Below are 20,113 nucleotides of genomic sequence, written 5' to 3' on the forward strand. Positions count from 1 at the left end.
GGGGAAGAGGGGGCAAGGAGAATAAACGCAGACTTTGAGCCAAAAGTGACAAGGTTCTGACCAAAAGATGGAAGGAGTTGTATGCAAATGTCTTTACTGAAGTGTATCATCTGAATTTTCTTTTATGGTTGTTTAGTATTTTTAATATCATTATTTAAAAACCAATAAATACAGTTCCTTACATGCTTTCATCTAACGTTTTGCATTACCCTCCAACTTCTCCGTTCGTCTGAAAAGCACAACAAAATGTTTGTGAAGTGCCTAGCACCGCAGAACCACATTTGCTGTGCTCTTCTCTGCATTACTATGAAACTTTGGCAGATGCACTCAATAGCATGCAAAAAGGCAAAGCCTTACTCTTAACATCACAGTTTCAACATCACTGCAACTGGGTTATAGAAATATTTTCCTTTGTTTCAAGACAAACATTACTGAAGGGCACAGCAAAAGTCAGTCCTAACTTTTGCCTGTTAGCAGCAGATTTACATTTAGGAAGCACCTTCAGATTTTTAATGCACCGTGAAACAAAAAACATTCTCTTTCTTCTATTATAAAATTGTTTGGAAAATATGATTTTGTTTGGAACTTGTGTACATGTTTCTCTAGAAACAAAGCTGTGTCTCAGCATTTTAAGAAAACTACAGGGATTGTCTTCTGTCAGTACATTTGAGTTTGACATGTACTGCAGCTCTAGTGGCTTTTTATTTTGTGTATGTTTCTCTCAGTTAAAATCTTATCAAGTGCAGAAAGATAACACACATTTCTTCCTGTTATAAAATAAAGCACAAACATCAATCATCTAAAACCACTGATATTCACCCAGAAATAAATACAAATATGCTCTGTAACTTGTCACTGCTATTATCTGTCGAGAAGCGCCGTTGCCCTTTCTACTGAGCGTACCGGAACATGGCTGCCCTCACAGGAATGTAAACTTGGCATTAACCCTGGCAGATTCCCACTCCCTGCCCTCTCTCATTTAACATTAACTCACTCCTATACTGTTATCAGAAGGTAAAGGTCATAGCTTTATTTACACAATACAGCACTATACAAATGGTCATTAAACAAGAAAATCTTGCACCAAATAAACACGAAGCAAAAAAACAATGCTGACCTCGCTACCGGGAACACCCCCTGGAAGTACCTTGTCATTCCCCAAGTGAGGTCAATGGTGCTGGTCTGTCCTTCTAAATATTAACTGCCCGGCATGGCTCCTCTGCATACCCCACTCCCACGCAAGAGCCAACTAAGGACTTTCTTATGTTCCAAACCCAGGAGAAATTGAAAAAGCATTCTACTGTTGGCAAGACCTTGTGGTTCATATCCTATTCCCACAGCCTTTACTCATCCTTCCACAGCTGGAAACCTTGTCAAAGGCTCTCCTATACGACAGCAGCCTTTAGCACAATACATAAGCTGGGCAGATGGCAGGGTGGACTCCCTCGATCCAAATGCCAGAAGCCTGGGAACCAACCCTCCTTCCTGCTTCTCATCTCCCTCAGCCCCGCTCCTCTCCACCCCGGCCCACTGCCTTTTCCTGCGGGGAAGACATCCTGCTTATTTATGCATTTCATGACTGCGGGCCTGCCTAGATCCAGCAAGAAAAAGTGCAAAAAGGGCAGGAGGCCGACGACTAAAATCCTGCTGGAGCTCATGTTCAGTTCTGGAAACTAGACCAGGCAGAACAGAGCCTGCATGTAGCCTGGGGCACAAACCCAGCCAGGAGCACTGGTCAGGTGGCACGGCTTGGGCACCAGTCCCTGGAGACACTGGGACTCAGACACATATGCTGCAGCACAACTCACTCCTTGCTTCCTGCTTTTGCTGAAGGTGATGGAAATAGAAGTTATAGTTTGCTTCTGGTGCACGTGAGCAACAAAACTCTGTAGCAGACACCTGCAAGGGGCAGTTTATGCGGGGAAGGGCTTCAGTTCAGGAGATTCCCGGGCTTAGGTCTGAATATGTTATATGAGGGTACAAGGTCTTTCTTGCCCTCCTTTGCGGACCATAGCTCCAACACCACTTTAACCTTTAACTGTTTTGAGTTGCAGTAAGATGTTCTTTACATACCTAAAACCACACTTAAACCAAAATGTTCCATGTCTAGTTTTGCATTTTAAAAAGAAAAAAAAAAAGCTGGGGAGGGGAATTTTATTTGGCTGCTGCTATTCAGAAATAACACAGTAAGGCAACTTGGGAGAATGATGACTTTTAACAGGTTAACCACTGACCATGCAACATTTTCATCAGTGTAAATATAACTACAAGTTCCTCTGCCAAGGTTGCTCTGAATCATACAACCGCCAGTGAAGTCAGACTTCTAAATATTCTTATTTCACATAAAAACACACTAATAAAAGTGCTTTTAATTTTAGGTAGTAGTTCTTTCTGAAACACTGGTGTGTGCTGCCCTGATAAATGGGAATGCTGGGAAAACTGATCATCTAAGGAAAAATTCAGTTAGTGTTCAAACAAGTTCTTAGGGTATTTGCATACGGAAAAAGCCCGGAGGCATTCAAGGACTGGCATCAGCATACTTATAGTCGCATTCTCCTCAATTCACTGTTAATATATCCTTCATCACGACCAACATATTAATTACAGAGTGCACAGAGCCTCAGAAAGCTGCAACAAGGTACAGGCTGGATTATTACTTCATACTGCTGAGAAACATGATAACCCATAGTTATGAATGAGGGCACCCCTGTGACCAGGTGCTGTATGATTTGAAGGCACCATCTCACAGAACTTACACTGGAAACAAGAAGAATGGGTTAACATAGAGCAGGTGACACTAATTTGCCAGTTAAGGTGTTTTTCATGCTCTCAGGTGAACTGAAATTGTGTACATTCAGTTTCACCCTGTATTTCAGCAAGAGTACCCCATTTAATCACTCAAATGGTCTTGGAGCGTGCCAGAGATCATGCAACATGCAACCACTGGCCTTTTAGCTCTTCGCTGAAACAAGGTTTAACTCACACAGTTATTCCCTTCGTCATATGAACTAGGGACAGCGGTACCCACCCCATTCTAGCACTGATGTCCCTGCCTGGGGAGACAACAGGTTTTTGTATGTTTGAGTGGGCCGCTTGTGTCATCTCACTTGAACTCCTACAACAAGAGCCAGAGACACCTACCCGGGTACTCCTGTCCTCAGCCCAACAACTGCAGGTGAAACAAGAACACGTAACATCCACATGTATCTGCAGAAAGTGCACAGGAACTTTGGAAGTCAGTACAAGAGGGGAGTATGGAACTGGTGGTTTCTTAACACACAGTTGGTTGCATCTTCCCTGTAAGAGTATATATATGAAGCTGACAATGAATGACTTTAAATACACCAGACTCCAGGGATAGGTGACAGTGAATATAGTCCACAACCTTTCATCACCAAGTTCAAAGTCCAGTTCAGCTCACAGGCAAAATGAGATTCAGAGTCTAGCCCTAGGTTTCTGAAGCTTGGATCCATTTTTTCAAAGTGGTGCAATTGCATAACACAAACAACAAGGACTGCCAAAAACTGCGACTGAAACTTCTCTGGTGTCTGATTGACTCTACTTGTATTATCAGGCCCCAGCTTGACATGCGCCTGCACAGCTGAATGCCAGATGAGAGGGAAGGTGGCAGGGATAATGCAAATATTATTAAGCTGTTGAAGTGTTTTTGACACAACAGTAACATCATACCCTCAAAAATGCCACATTGAAAATTATCCTAAAGGTTAGCTATCATACAAAATACATTTAGTAACAGCACCATCTTTATATATAAAATTTGTGAGGCTCGTCTTTATTTCCAACTTAATAAACAAAAGGAAGGTACGTAATTCCAGTGAGCACACCTAATTGGACAAGTCTGGGAACAACTGTTGGGCCAGTTGAAAAGGTGTGAACTTACAGAATCATTTCTATTGCCAAACAGGGAGCTAGCTTTCTCTTTGAACCTCAGGGGAAATGAGGATAAACTAGTTATTATAATAGATTATCATTTAGTATCATCATAGCAGTTTCTAAAAATCTAACCAACAAGCCAAAGCATGAGCTAAAGCTAGTTATTTACTTCCAAAAATATAACTGTGTTTAGCTCTAAACAAATACTTCCACATACATGGCTGAAAAAAGATCAGAAGGTATAGCAGCTATTTTGAAACATGCATTTCCATCAAACGTCTTGGTTTATTTATATACTCTCTACTTTCCTTGAAGTATTGCCCACACAAGCAGCATTTCCCACTTTGGAGAATAACCATTAATTTCACACCACAACTTTTTTCTGGAGATATAATTACACAGAAGACAAGTATTCTTTATTAAAATATCTGAAGGCATGTTAGGTAGTTATGACTGGTAGTTATTCAGGAGCATAGGTATTCTTTTCTTTTTTTCTCACACACACACACACACTTTTCCTTGTTTGCCAGCTACTAAGAGCTTTGGAGATGTAAAGGAGTGACTTGATCCCAATGCATTTTTAACATTGTAATAAATGATGCAAGTGAGGTTAATAAATAATCAGGCTGAAACTGTTCTGTGCAAGACAACTATTCTAACATATGCTTGACATCAGCAAATGCACTCTCCCAGGGCCTGGGACACTATGAATGGATTGTGACATTTCCTTACAATTAATTCTTTTAAGATAATCTCTAACTTCTTCCTTCTACTTGTGTTTTATAGAGTAACTGGGATAGCCTGTTTGTGAATAGTTGAGGCTCCTATTATCCCCTGGCTGAGAAAATGAGTTATTCTTATGGATATAACTATGTCCAGATCCAAGAGTCTGTGTCAAAGCAGACTACAACTAAATCTGTTCCTAATGTTGTACCTGTTGTTTTTGGTTTCTGTTTTCATCCTACAGCTCATGTTATTTCTCCTCTTCTGATAATACACCCAATATAACACACCATTTACAATTTTATTGTTTTACTGTAACATGCCAGAGACATGTCATCATAGTCTCTGAATCAGAAGTTGAGAGTATGTTGCAAAGTGTAAATTACAAAGCATTGTCTCATCAGAATGACACTTCTTTCAAGATCAAAGCATTTTGATGGTAAAAAGTCAGAGAATACAGGCACACTAAGCAATTCAATGCAGCCAGGAAACAAAACACAGCAGAAGCTACATACAAGACAAGGGAAAAGAGGGAGAAAGAGAGAAAAGGATGTGTACTGAAGGATGGGAGCAGAAAGGGAAAAGGAAGAATGAATGCACTCATATAAAGAAAGGGGAAGGTAATTTTACCAATTCTTTCCTGCTGGTTCACAGAAATCATGAAACTGACTGTTAATTACAAAGTGTCTAAACTCCAGTTTTCAGGAAGAGGAAATTAGCTCAAGACTTTTTATGGAAACAAATCCTCAAAATCTTTCACTTAAATACCAATTTTATCCATTTCCCTTATGATGAATACTTACAAATTCTGAAGTTGCCACACTCTACTATCCAAATGTACAAACACACAGCTTTGGAAATAAATGAAGACAACAAATAGGTAATGTGATACAGGCAGCAAAAGTTAGAAATGTGTTGAATCTTCAGCACTTGAAAACAAACTTATGCAAAGTGGTAGGGCTGAAAGTCCAACCCAGTATGCAAACACCATACCAGCATTAATAAAAGATGGAGACTAATGGCTGCAGCTAGCAAAAAAGTTTTCTAAAGGAAACTGGATTTTTGACTGAAAGACCACTTTCACAGAGATTTATTTTCCTCAGAAGATGCAATGTCCTGCCATTTGCTATGTCTCTGCAAAGGAGACTCCTTCTCTGAGAAGTTCCCCTTTGAATCCCACTTGGTGGGAAAGCCAATGGCCTCTGATGGAAGTTACCACTCAGTCCCAGTTACTAAAGATCTAAAATTAACTTCTTTTAATTTCTAGTCCTCTTAACATCAGCCTTAATATGAATCCAGAGATATGACAATTTCCATATCCTCATCTTTGTGTTTCTGCTCAAGAAACGTGAGGCTGCCTGCCCCTGAAATGACTGCTCCAAATCAAAATTGTAACTTGAAAGAGGGTGAGAATATCAAGAGGATATCAAAACCCAGATTCCATGGAACTCGGATGTTTGGTAGACAGACCGGTATCACAAAACCTGTAAAGCATGCTGCTTGTGAAAGCCTGAATTTATCACAAGCAATGACAGACTGCTAGAAACAAAAAGAGAGAGGACTGGTGAAATGACAAGATAAAGGACTTAATAAACACACTAACATCAGGGTGAAAATTTTCCAAGTGATTCCTTACTTTTAGTAATAAAAGCCTATCCCTAAATGCATGCTTTGCCACAGCGTAACAATATGCACTTTTTTCATGTGCGCGCACGGGTGCTGAAGATCAGAGATTGCAGGGGGCAGAGGTTCAAAGAGACGCGGGGCACTTGCAAGCAAATCAAAATTGTCTGTAAAGAGCCACTTCCTGCTGGTGACTAAGCCTTCACCCAAACAGGCAAGAGGAAGGGGCATAAGCAAAGCATTGCAAAGGACCATCCTGATTGTATCAGTGTGGAGACAACTAGGACAAACAAACTCAGGAAGTGGCAGGGAGTTAGAAACCAAGAGGAAATCCATGGCACAGAGAGGAAAGTGAAGAGAGCGCGCCGATCCGCAGAAAGGTCACCTCTGGGTCTCACTGTGCCAAGCTTTTTCAAAACCGCTTTATTTGGACTATAATACTAAACTGGCACACACAGCTGGCGATTACTGCAGAAGCTATTCAAATGTTAACATTCTCAATGATAAACAGCCAAAAAAAGTTCTATGTAAGCAAACTGGAACAAACAACTAATCTAAATCTGGTTGCTAAGAGACAGAGAATTTCAGCCAAAACCAGCCCAAAGCCTCAAGAATACTTTCTTTGGGATCAAAAAAAGTACCTGTAGATGACACCATGTTGGTGAAGAAACATGAGTGCTGATGTGACCTCTGCTGCATAAAAGCGGGATCGAGGTTCGTCAAATTTGCGTGAGCGTTGGATTTGAAACATTAGGTCTCCTCCATTTACATATTCCATGACGAAAAAGAGGCGGTCCTGAAATTAATTAAACAGTGCTATTTAGGTAATGTATTTAGTCACACAAAAGACTGATTGAAGCTACAATTCAGGCAACTGGAACATTTACGTCAAGAAATGAAAGAAACAAACGTTACGAGTCTAAAAAAGGAAAAGCTGACAACAAAAATCCCCCAAATCTAAAGAAAAGACCCGAGTCTCAAAGTGAGAAATGAGAAAAAGGGAATAGAATCGGAATGTGGTAATAAGCAACACATACACAAATCTCCAAGCAAATACATATGGAATAATAACCTATTTTATATAATAACAGAAGTACTTATAATATGCCATTTCTTTTAAAATATAGTCATAACAATGACAAGATGAAGTCAATTCTGTCAACTACTAACAGGCTGCTGAGCAAATTTCAGGCTCCTTATTTCTTCTCTTATCTCCTACTGGTTACTCTGTCTGCAAAGTGTCTTTCCCAAATTATATAAAAAAAAATTAGAATTCCTAAACTAGAGAAACCAGTGCTGCTAATCGCGAACACTTACATACAACTTATTGAACTGCCTCAAACTCTCATAAGACAATGAAATATAATTACATTATTAAAATACATATCAGATGCTTTTTATTTTCTTCTGATGCTTTTCACTTCAAAGTTCAAGTTTTCAAGCCTGTTTCCATGATGGAGAACTAGGAATGAACTTTATCTAAGAACAACAACTAAAATTTTCAGGCAATCACCCCGTTCTAGTGCATTTCAGAAAAAACCCACAAAAGTTTAGTCAGCAAAACAGTCAGAATTGAGAACACCCGTAAACTAAAGGTGTGCTTGGCATCTTGGACCATTTACGATCTAAACTTGTTGTAGTCAAGAGTCCAACTCGGCCTCACACAGGGCACCAGTTGTTGTAGCACAAGCCAGCTAGCAGGCTGCAACAAGGCTTTTACCTCTGTCAGAATCTACTCTCCATGCTGTTTCTCCTTCCTCCAGAGATCAGACCACACTACTCCTCCTCCAACCAACCCCCTCTCCCACGCTCCTCAGGGCTATTTAACCACTTAGCAGGAACGATTTACAGCTGCACATCATCCATGTCAATCAACCCACTGCCTTCGAGGCAAGGCCACAGCTGCATGTTATCAATGCTCATCAACCCACTGCCTGCATTCCTCTACATAAACTGGCAATGCAGATGAAGGTATAAGCAGAGAAATGACACACATCCACTTTACATAATCTAGATCCTATTTTTCATAAATATTTCTAATAAATTGTCATAGTTTTCCCTAATCTGTACTAACAGCCCTAAATAATCACCTATGTGCCCGTCTACCCTTGTTTTGAAGCCTACTTTACATTCTTTGTTACTGTAAAATATCTACATCTACATGCACGTGAGTTTACACAGAGGTGGAGGTAATTCTGGGACATGGAGAATGGATCTGAGCATATACCCCTTGCTCTGCATTAGCTCACGTGACACAAATGTTTTGCTCTCTGGTCATACGATGCACAGGTGTGTAAGCATGGCTTCACCAAAGGGAGCCCCTCTACAACTCTCACGTCACATTGCAGTTTGGCTCTAGCTCATGGTGGCTGGTGTGCTGGGTTGAAGAAAAGGAGACAAGATGCAACATTGCTTAAGACAAGCAAACCCAGCAGAAGATGGAAGTTAATTAACCTCCACATGTGAATCCAAGCCTGTAGATTACGAGGTTTATATATATGTGAGTCCAGAAATTCATAACTGTTTGCCATTTGTCTTTAATCATCTACTACTCTATGGCTCAGAGTCAAAGCATAGCACTTAAAAAAAGCCTTAAACTTAAGCATGTGCATTAATGCTGCTCATTAAGTGCCTAAATACTATACTTATCAGGGAAGTTTCCTGGAGGAGGCTAGAAATGTTTGGCTGACTTTATGCTGATTACAGAAAGAGGATGGAGAAATAAAACTTTGTGCCTTTCCCCTGTATCTTGGGAAAACACAAACTGCCAGACTGGATCAACTTCAGGATCCAGGTGGACCGGCATTCTTTGTAAAATGTTGCTAATGACTTCGGTACATTTCCCAACATTTTTCTTACCATTCCCTAGTAAGGAAAACCTACTAAAGAAGAGCATCAAAGCTTCTGGCTGTATCATACACTCAAAAGAACATGGCTTCAGAGCCATGCCTCTACTCTTTTTGCAATGCTCAGTACTGCTGATAAGAAAAGTTAACAATCATAACATAATGCAGATCTCTTCACATTAGTGTCGGCTTTAAATATCACCTTCTTTGTTTGTTTTAAGCAAAAATATGGGTCCTTGTGCTGTCTCTCTGATTACTCTTTGGAACTGATGAGAATTACAGCCTTGCTTTTAAACGAAAAACTGAGACCTCTCAGATGGTCTAACAACTTCAGAAGCTAGAGCTTAAGGATAACACCGATGCAGTCAGTTTTCTGATAAAGTCAGTCACAAGCATAGTTATATTGGTACTGTAATGTAACATAAGAGAATGCAACGTCCCTAAGAAGGAGATGCAGGTATTGCTCTTCCTTAGGCTCCTCATCGCTGCTCTACAGGCCGAGTATTTCTGAAGAGCAGTTTTGGTACAAGTGTCCCTTTGCAACATGTTGCCTCAGATTATTTCACATGGATAAAGTTGTGTTTCAAGTACAAAACCCATTTGGACTGCAGGCTGGGGAGTGTCTGACTAATACCTGGCTAAAGTAACTTGTCCTAACACTTGCTGAAACTGAACCTTCTTACGTTGCTATTTTAACCTTTCCAAAGTCAACAGTCTGGATGTGAGTGGGCACAACCAGGAAAAGGAAGCTGCCATTCACATTCTCCTGAGCAGCCCTACTCATTCCCAACTTTGCTACCTTTTTGCTGCACCTGTATCACAAGCATAAAACAAAGGATGCTGATGCAAAATGATTGTGCTGTGTCTTACAGCTGTGACTCCCAAATGGTGATCTTCAACTTGGCGCTGAGCTGCGAGCTCCTGCTCCCAACAGTGATAGCACCACTCTTCCAACTGCTAGGGATGGTGCACAAAAAAAAACCCCAAACAAAAAAAACCCCACACAACCCAACCCCCCCAACCTAACAAACAAAAAAACCCCTGGTTTACACAATTTTATAGATCAGGGCCATTTCCTAATATATCAGGATACACATTGTATCATTTTTATATTAAATACTCTATGTTTGATCCAAACAGAATGAATGATTTTATGAAATTCACCAAATGCCTAATTACTGATTCTAAACATCAGAAATTATGTTTAGGTAAAACTTCAAGTTCATTTACTTTGGTTCAGTCTTTTGTAGGACATTAGCCAACTGAAAATTAAACTGGATTGTTTAGCAAGCAGAGTATCTTGCCCTAAGACAGTCCTAACAGTTTTAGCAGCAGCTCCATTCCCAGAGCTGGAGAGTGCTAACTCTTCTATCCTCTTTCACATCTTCCTTATTATGCACGTCTCATTCTCAATTTGAAGGGGTATTTCTGGCAGATTCTGCAGCTTACTTCACCACCTCTTCAAAAGTATACCTACTAAACCCAGAGTTAACAGCTGACTGATTGAAATTGCTCTGCTGTTGCATTTTTCTGCTATATGCTGATATTTTAAGTTACTTTTCCAGCTTTCCTGTGTGCACATTTCAGCTTCCCAATGAGAATTCACAGAAAAAAACCCCAACAGTTTGAAAGTTCTGTTCTCTTTTTACAGTGTGTCTGAAAAAGAGTTGGAGAGAAGAAAAATACTAATTCTCACTGAGTAGAGTGGGCTAAACAAGAAGATGCACAACATGCACAGTAAGCCAGACCAACATTAGAAGGTACCATTTTTTTTTAATTAAATATATTCAGTCCCTATGAAAACTACTTCCTTGAAACCACTCTCTGGTCTTTTTTTGGCAGAAAAATGACATGATCAGTTGGGACTCAAATTTACATGATTATGTTATTTACATAATCCTCTCTTAGCATCTATAAAGCAAAAAAAAAGTACTGCCAAGTAAGCTAATATGTTTTCTGATGTAATTAGATTCCTTTACAGGGTTTATTTTAGCCCTTAACCATACCTGCTTTTTCTTGAGTTTCTCAAAAGGTACGGTTGAATGAGAACAGTTAAAATAATAAATAGAAAGAAAAACAGAGAGCAGAGAGCATGGATAAGAGATTTTAAAAGTAAAGTGGACATGAAACAGGCTAAAAGATAAAAAGAAGTTCAACTTCATTCCGTATTATCATAGTATTGTATGACCATAAATGACTACTATATTGCAATGCATAACTGCCTGTCTTAACATCTCTATTATTCCAGTCTCACCTCTTGACTTTCTTAACTGAGATAATCTCCTGCATGCTTTGTGTCATCAAAACTGGAGTCCAAAAGCAACCACTCTTCTAGTCTCTGTCCCTATCACTATCTTGAGAAGTACACTTGTCACTTAAACTAGATATCTTGTTTCATCTTCTCTCTCATTCCACTGCTTTAATTGTGCCCCAATTTAATTTTTCATCCTCCTTGACATTCAAAATATCTTTCCTTTAGCTCTACAGTAAATCCTTCTAAATAATCTTTTACTCTTTATTCCGATTATTAGCATAACTTTCCCTCTTCAAAACCATTCTCTAATTTTCAGTTTTATTTATATACTTTTTGTTAATATCAGCCTATATATATATTATGTGCACTCCCTGCTGGTTTATATTTGCTTATTTTCAGATGTTATGAGTTCCACTCTATAGAGCATCAACCTTTTGTTTCTTTTCAAATAATGCACATGGTTTTAATTGGGAAAAGGGGGGAGGTGATTTCCAGGAACGTCAATAGCAATAAACTCTCGGGTCATAACAGACTCAATCCAGCTCCTATTTGTGGAGGTGTGAGTAATGACCAAGTCCTTCTTACTAGTAAGACCAGACAATCTTGCCAATCAGTGTTGATTTAACAGATGACACTGTACAGTCTATTAGTTGTTTAGATGTTGAATACCATTGTTGAGGAACAAGCTTCTACGTAAACACTGTATGAATGCTTAGACATGGAAAGACTTTGATGTTCTGTTTACATTAATTACTGTGTAGCCCTTAATTTTTAAATTATCAGTCATTAACCTGTCTGTCCTTTGCTTGTTTTCCAATTAAAATCTCATTAACATTAGATTGCAGCTTAAAGACAATCCATTGATAGACATAAGGCCAAGTACAATTATCACTGCAATCTGAAGAGTACAAAGTTTTTTTTCTTCCTTTCAAACGAGTCCTACCAGCTGGGGGACTCAATATGCAGTTCAGCACAGCCTCGCTACTGAAATATTAGAAACCAAAAGTAAATCATGCAATCTGTCTCCCAGTTTCAAATCTGAAAAGTGCATCCATGCTACAAGCCTGAGAACAAGTCTTTTCACTACTGGTTTTAATCTCCTGGTTCAACCCTTCCAACACTTCAAACCAGAGAATTAAGGAAAGGCATCAAACAGGGACTCAGGTAAAATTCACAGTAGATAAATCTTACCAGCTGCCATTTTTTTCCTTAATTTATATTTTCATACAATTGGCTGTGAATAAATTCTTCCTGATTCTCACTAGTTCCCTAAACTAAGTTCTTTATGTGAATACACTTTTTTTCCATCCAGTTTCAAAAGTTGTATTTGAATTAGTTTCGTCCACAGGTTGCTGCAAATATCAAGGAAACTAATATGTGTAATAAATACAGATACATTTAAATGCAAGTTAGTTCATATTCTAGCAGAGTACTGTTACATGATGGAATATGTTCAGCCACTAAACTTGTTGCAAAACAAAAGTCAAAGATAAAGCTTTTATTGCACAAGAAGTCATATAAATGTATCACCTTGGTATGCTCTGGAAGATGATATTTTATTCATATCATGCACGTATGGAATTCTTTCCCAACTAGTACAAAACTGTGATTACTTAACTCTATTTAAACAGGATGCTTAGTTTGTTTAAAATTACCTAAAACTACAGCAACTGTCCCACCCCTCACAACTTGAATAAACATTTCCTGCTTCTGATGGAAATTGCACAGGCACACTGTACACAAAACTATACACAAATCTTTAACACCCTGAGCCGAAGACTAACCACAATGGCAGATTCATCTTCCACAATCCCAGCGTTAGGAGGGACACATATAAAAACAAGAGAAAATCCAGGTACAACACTAAAGAAAACAACAAAAAGCTCTCTCCTGTTCATGTGATCCCTTTTCGAAGTTTACAGTAACAATCTTCAACAGGACACTACAACACGTTATCTCTCTCTGATTTCAGTGTTTATACTCAGGGATAACTGTGTTGTTTTTCCTGTTTTGTACCAGGGCTTTCACAGAGTTCCAAATAAGAAGGGAACAATTTCTATTAATCTCCTATTTCTTGGAATAAATGCCCTGTCCATAGGAACTGATATCTTAAATTTCACACAGGATATCGGCATCTTCCACTTCACAAAACAGGCACACATTCAGATTCTGTATTAAAGGATTTTTTTGTCAACCAGACACTTCAAATTTCTCTCAAGCTGGTGAACACTACTATAGCTAGGGACTTACTGCTCAGATTTGCCCAGCATTCAATTTCAAACCCAGGGTTTTTTTTCCCTCGAAAGAAAGAATGACCTCAAAGTTAAAACATAGAGTGGAGACAGTCAGAGAACCGCACAAAATTGGATAAAGAAGTCTTGCAAGGTCATCTAGCTTATCCCACAGCTGACAGGCAGGATCAGCTGTACCTAAGCCAAGGGGAACTAACTTTTTCAATGCTGCAAGGCAGTCTCTGGGCACTGTGAACAAATGATCTAACCATGAACCTGAACAGCCCTGCTGAGAGGACTCCGCTTGGCCCACAAAGACCTAGAAACAGAAGTCTCTGCTAGTCTGGTCTGCTGGAGGGCAAGGGGGTTTGTCTGCACTCCATTGCAGCAGGGTCTCCTGCTGTGCCCAAAATGCTCAGTTCCCTTCTCTGTCCCGTTGCCAGCAGCAGAAGCCAGTAGTGAACAGTGTTCCTTGAACATTCTGCTTTGCAGGTCAAAAAATTGCATCAGTTCCTGAAATTAATCTCATCAGCTCTTAAAAATCACCACTGATAAGTATGCCTTGACTGGCAGTCTATTTCAGCACTTTTAGAAAATACCCCTGGGAACTCTGTTCACTGCTGCAAATCATTTGCATTACCTCTTCTGCTTACCTTACTCAAAATATCAGTTCCTAGTTGTGCTGCAAGCTATATACTGACTTCACAGAAACACTTCTGTGCTTTTCACCTTTGTCTCTTATGCAAAGAACTGGTTATTGATTTTTCTTGATTTTACAAAAGTGATCACAAAATATTTCTGTTCCATTCATGGAGACCCTTGACATTATGTCAATTGAGAGTCTGTGGGATAAAACACACTTTTAAAGTCTTGAAAATAGTTTTGAGAATAGCTGGTCCTCCTTAAGACATTGGAATAATTCTCAAAAAAACCCTCTCTACCCTACCATACCACACCATGTGGAGGGCCGGAAAAAGCTACAGATCAAATACAATTCATTTCCAAACAGTGCTTTCAGAATCAGTACAGAGGTTCTCAAGACCTTTACACTTGCATTGTAGCATTTACTCATCTATAATGTGAGTAACTGGAAGATGATTTTTAAGCAACATATGTGTCTGATCTTCATAAAGCAGACCTGGTACGTTGCTTTTGACACAGGAGATTTATGTTGCCTCTCTGTGGAACACCAATTAATACTGGAACAGAATGGCGTTTTCACTATGTTTTTCACGCCCCTAACACACCCCATAGTACTGTTCAACCAGCAAAATATGGCTAGTGTACGTGCATTGAGATAAACCGTCTGGGGGTGGGAGACTTACTATGTACCAGCAGTAGGTCACAGAACTATGGAAATTACAGCTTCTGATTCACAGCAGGAAACATTAGCCAGGGCCTTGTGGACATCACCTTTTCTTTTCAAAAAATGTCAAGGCATGATTAGGTTTTACCTAGGTTGGCATTCAAGAAGGAAGTCTTGTTTAATGATTTTTCCAAAGACAGATTTTATCATTTTATTTAGAGCAACAATGCTCTAAAACTGTTCAAAATAAAGAGAAGTCAGCCTGTCCCAGACTCGTAGAGAGTGAAAAATGGGCCATTTTGTTATCCCCTTAACACTGATACTTCTAGAAAGTTTAGTTGACTGTTGCAATTATTCAAAGGAACTAATCCCCCATTACTGTGGTCAGCAAAATCCACTGACTTCAACATCACTACTGAAATGTGGAGGTCTTAATCTGTACCATAAATTTTGGAAGATGATGAAGTATGGATATGAATAAAAACTATACCCTAGAATCTGCAACTAACAATTATACACATCAGAATAATGGATGAAGGTTACATCCCTTAGAGCTTTTTTCCTGTGTAATTTATGAGTATCTGATGTTTGAATACAGTCTTCCTACTGTCTTTTTAGATAATGAATTCTGTCAGATTACTATCTGGGCCAGATTTACTATGCATTGGATTAGCTGGTGTATCAGGCTCACACTAGGGCAAGTAAAAAGAAAATATGGTTCAAAATTTCATTAATCCTCTTTTTAAAACAAGATAAAGTTTAGACTAATTCAATGCAGCACAGAAACAGCAGGTGGAGAGTTGTCAGCCTGCTTTCCGTAGAGCTGTCATTTTACTCACTGAGAATATGACATAAAATACTAGCTCTACTGGAGTTTCTTGATTAAACAAAAATTTCAAATTAAGACCCTAAAATATTATAATGTGAGTGCAAACATTTTCATTTTTTTTAGTTTCTTCCCACTTTAAGAAAGAATTAGAATTTTGTTTTTTGCTATTCTCAGTCACTAATGGATATTATTCCTTCTGCCTACATGAATGTTTTCTATGACACCTGTAATATGATATCTAATGTTCTGACACAGTATCTACAGGGCTTAGTGGTGAGATTCTTTCTAGCTCCAATGGGGTTTAGATTAGGATTAAATTTGTAATGCTGTAATATGTAGAAGTTGTTAGCTGAGTGCATGCAATTAAGATGCAGAACAAACTATATGCATTGCCATTTCATCAGCTCGATAACCTAGAAATGAACCAAAGCAAAAAGCCTTTTAACTCTGGGAAAATCTTTAACCTCAAATTATCCTGGAGAGATACATGTTCTGTTCTCGCTGGATTCTTCTGGGAGTTAGTGCAAATCTTTCAGTTTGCCCCAGGCTGCAGTGTTGGTAGCCATGATCTCCACAGTGAACTCAGGGAAGTTTACTGCTCCCTGGGGCAGCAACCCCAGTTCCTGCCTGCTCCCTGAAAGTCCAAGCAAGCCCTGAGAGCAGGGACTCCAGAAGCATGCCAGCTGGTGTAATACACTCTTGGTGCCCTTCCTCTCACACAAGGGAGAAACACAACTGGAATCCTCTGCAGAAATGGTGTGTTTTGTAGTTCTAGTCACTTCAAAAGGGGTATCAAGTAGGAAAAGCTTCTCAGGCCGTTTCCCTAATACCTTCATTTGATGACAGATAAGCTGTGAAAAGCGCCTTTTATGAAATTCTTTGATCTCATCTTCTTTTGGTGTTGTTTGGAAAAAAGAACTGTTCTGGTGAGATAATTTTAAAGATCTCTTATTTAATGGCCTGATGCACATGGCAGAAAATTGTATCAAGCCTGCAAAATGTCATTATGCAGAAAACGTTACAATGTGCATGCAGCTAATAATATTCCTTTGTTCTGATTCTTACAGGAAAAATATAAACAATGTCTTCCAGTTACAACTAACTATATAGTTTTTGAAGGCACTTCAAGACTTCTAAGAACAACTTTTAACCTGTTTATATTCTACCAAGGAGATTAGACAGAGATGGCTCATGTCCTAGGTGTCTCTTCAGCCCCCAGCCTGGTTCTGGAACCTTTCTTGTCTTTATAATTCCTGTTTTCTTATGCTGTCTGGGGATCTAGTTAACATCTGAGCACACAGGGAAATGTATCAGATGCTACACTAACTAATAGAAAACACTCTGGGGAATGCAGCCAGTTGATCCAGCAGCAGCATATCAGAAGGAAAAGGAACCCAGTTAAGGAAGATAATGAAAATGATGGGACATAATACTCATCCGGCAACCATTTTCTGAGAAATTGCCCATTATTGCTGGAAAAAACAACCATAAATAATTAGCTGAGTGGGCAAGTCTTTATATCACAGCCATGATATATAGTGCTTTTTGTTTCTAGGGATGCAATCAGCTGAGTGAAAGGCAGAAGTTGTCAGATTAAGAAACCATCGGTCATGATCCAGGAGGAACTGCAATGTTTTTACCAATGAGTTACTTGTATAAAAGCTGCCCAGCAAAAGAAATCTGTTATGATTTCCAGTCACATATATCAAGACCAGGCACACTAAACCAAAACAGGCACTACAGCAGAATTACATGAGCATATTTTATATTTCAATTGCAGTAACTGTTTACATCTTCAGCATTTGTAAGAAAAGAAACCACAGATGTATAGAGCTTTCCTCTCTCTCCATGCAACATTTTTGCCATTGCACCAGCCTGTGAGAGTTGTCTTCCATTACAGAATTCAGCATTGGGAAACCTGCCCCTTCTTTCGGCTCAAAATTGTACTTGCCCACGAACAGAATAGTAGACACTATAGAAGGAAAGGAGGCAATGCAGACAGGTACAAAAAGTTATTCAAACATTCAGTATGTTGTATTGTAAGTTCTCTTGGCTAGTAGGACCTTGATGTGAACATTAGTGCATTTATTAAAGAAGTAAACCAGAACTCTCCAAAGCTTTCAAACCTCTTTCCCTGTAATGTGGGAATGATCTTTGGAAAACCGTGCTGCAGCAGGGCCAGTGTCTATACGTGCTGCCTAGACATTCCATTTATGCTGCTCTGTCTGTTACAGAAACATCTGCTACCAAATACGCTTTACCGCTTCTAAATGATTTTTGCCTAAGGAAAAAAGGGAGGTGGGTGAAAAGACTGGTACATCCCCCCCAGTTATTTTTTTTTCTGAAGAGGAATCACCAAATGAAACTCAGGAAACAAAGTGTGAGCATTAAAAAGAGGGCTTTTACCAGTCTGTCGGTACAAGTTTCTCGTTCTTTGGAGCTAATAATTTTCTAGTCTCTAGCTGGCTAGCATCTCCCTTACATACATCAAAAAATAAAAATAATAATCTATTCACTAATGGACCTGGAAGCACACAGTATTTTGCATCCAGCAATTTTACTCAAGTCAGAGCAGAAGAAATTATTCTCTGGCCTTGTTTTAGGACTCGATTTTCAAACTTGTTATTAGACCAGGCCACTGACTCCTACAGGATATTTTGTGAGATTAAGTGGTAAGAAATTGGCTCATTTATACTGTTTGAAAGTTAGAAAGTGGTGGGGGAGGACAGGGAATCCTGTTCTCCATTCAAAAGAAGGACATGAATGAAGTCTTTGGCAACATAAAGGTACTCACTACCAGAGAAACGGCTCTTCTGTATTATGTGAGGCGTTTCAGTAATGTTCCCACGTACTTAAAAACAAAGGTCAGCCAGTGACAACAGTTGGTTCTAGCTTGACGACACAGCAAGAAACTTCTGCACTGTGATCACCCAGATGGAAAATTTATATGAGATACTGTCATATCAGTTCACAAACTATGCCCCAGATGCCAGAAATAACTTAAAAGTCTACAGTTTAGTTGAACATGATGTTCTGAATAGTAAAAAATAGTTGCATTTGTCCTAACAAAACCTTGCTGAGGATTTCAAGTTCCTTAAAATGACACATTAGCATGAGTAACTGTGTCTCCACTCACATGAAAGAAAAACAGCATAGTATTATTTTGCAGTCTTTACCAAAGAGACTTTTTGGGAACTTGGCTGAGCCAGAACAAAATAATTATGACAGCAAAAATAGATGTGCTGCTGCTCTAAAGGAAGTTAAGAAATGTTTCCATTCAGAAATATCTAATTCCAGCTTTTTCTTCAGGACATCTCTTTTCTTACAGGTATTAATGCATAGTAATCCAACAGTGGCTGGCACATTAACCTGCTGATGCTCATTTCCTCAAATTCAAGCTCAGTCCTTCAGACTGTACATATACAAAAACATATGTTGAGCTAAACCAGATACTATTATTAGTTGTAATAAAATACCATAACAAGACCCAATGACAGACCAGTTTTCCACTGATATTGTACTTCGTAATACAGAATGAAAGTTCCTCTGCACAGGGACTCTGCATATGCCAGGAAGGTGTAGAGTTAGGATGTACGGGACGAAACAGCGAGACTAGTCAAAGCAACACTAGGAAAAGTACTTGCAGGGCATCTTCTGCCTAACCTGAGCAAGCTGCAGCCTTTGCCAAGTGCTGGAGCCTCAGCAACTGCCTCACTTTGCTAAGTTCCAGGGATTACACATTATACCTCACTTTTTACAGGTGCCCAGCCTATTTCCCATTGAGCAAGCTTCATCGCATTGAGTGCAACAATGAAAGAAGAGATGCTCATCTACACTTTGGGAAGTGTATCCCTTGTTCAGAGGGGACAATCCAAAATTATCACTGATTCAGGCTGTTTGGGAAAAGGGAGACTAAAAGACCCGGTGTTAACTTCACACTTGGTACGAGGTCAAACACAAAATTGCATTCTCTTTTCGTGTCCTCTTACACTAACTTTCTTACTCCTAGGCTGCCCTAGGTAATAGTTAACACTAACAGTTTCATTAGATAGTGATAATATATAATAGCTTCTCAAGATGTTCAGTGCTTCCCCTGAAACATGTCTGTGGAAACATGACAACATCAAAATTGCCTTGTCAAGCGGAGATGGAGGTCAGTATGAATAGCAGCTTACAGGCAGAGCTTCCACCCTGGGTAAATGTTCCGAGCAAATCCCTGTGCAGCCTCTGTTGTTAAGCAGAAACCAGATAACCTGCTCTGCTAGAAAGCAGCTGCCAGAGAGACAAACTTCACCTTCATATGCTCTCTTTTGTGTCTCTTGCACACACCACTATTCCACCCACAAATTCAAATGTTCCATGCTTTGATTTGCTGTCATGCAGAACTCCCCCCCTCCCCCCGCCAAA

General features: G+C 39.3%; 1 protein-coding gene across 3 annotated transcripts in view; it reads right to left on the minus strand.

Moving 5' to 3' along the window:
• Positions 1–20,113, minus strand: part of PRKCE (protein kinase C epsilon) — a 293,743-nt gene that overhangs the window by 47,220 nt on the left and 226,410 nt on the right. For all 3 annotated transcript variants that reach the window (XM_005238684.3, XM_027788618.2, XM_027788617.2), the window contains one exon: positions 6,882–7,036. In XM_005238684.3, coding sequence (XP_005238741.1) covers positions 6,882–7,036 — 155 coding nt within the window. The remainder of the gene's footprint in view (positions 1–6,881; positions 7,037–20,113) is intronic.

The sequence above is a fragment of the Falco peregrinus genome, chromosome 11, assembly GCF_023634155.1.
Source record: "Falco peregrinus isolate bFalPer1 chromosome 11, bFalPer1.pri, whole genome shotgun sequence".
In the NCBI taxonomy this organism is placed as follows: domain Eukaryota; kingdom Metazoa; phylum Chordata; class Aves; order Falconiformes; family Falconidae; genus Falco; species Falco peregrinus.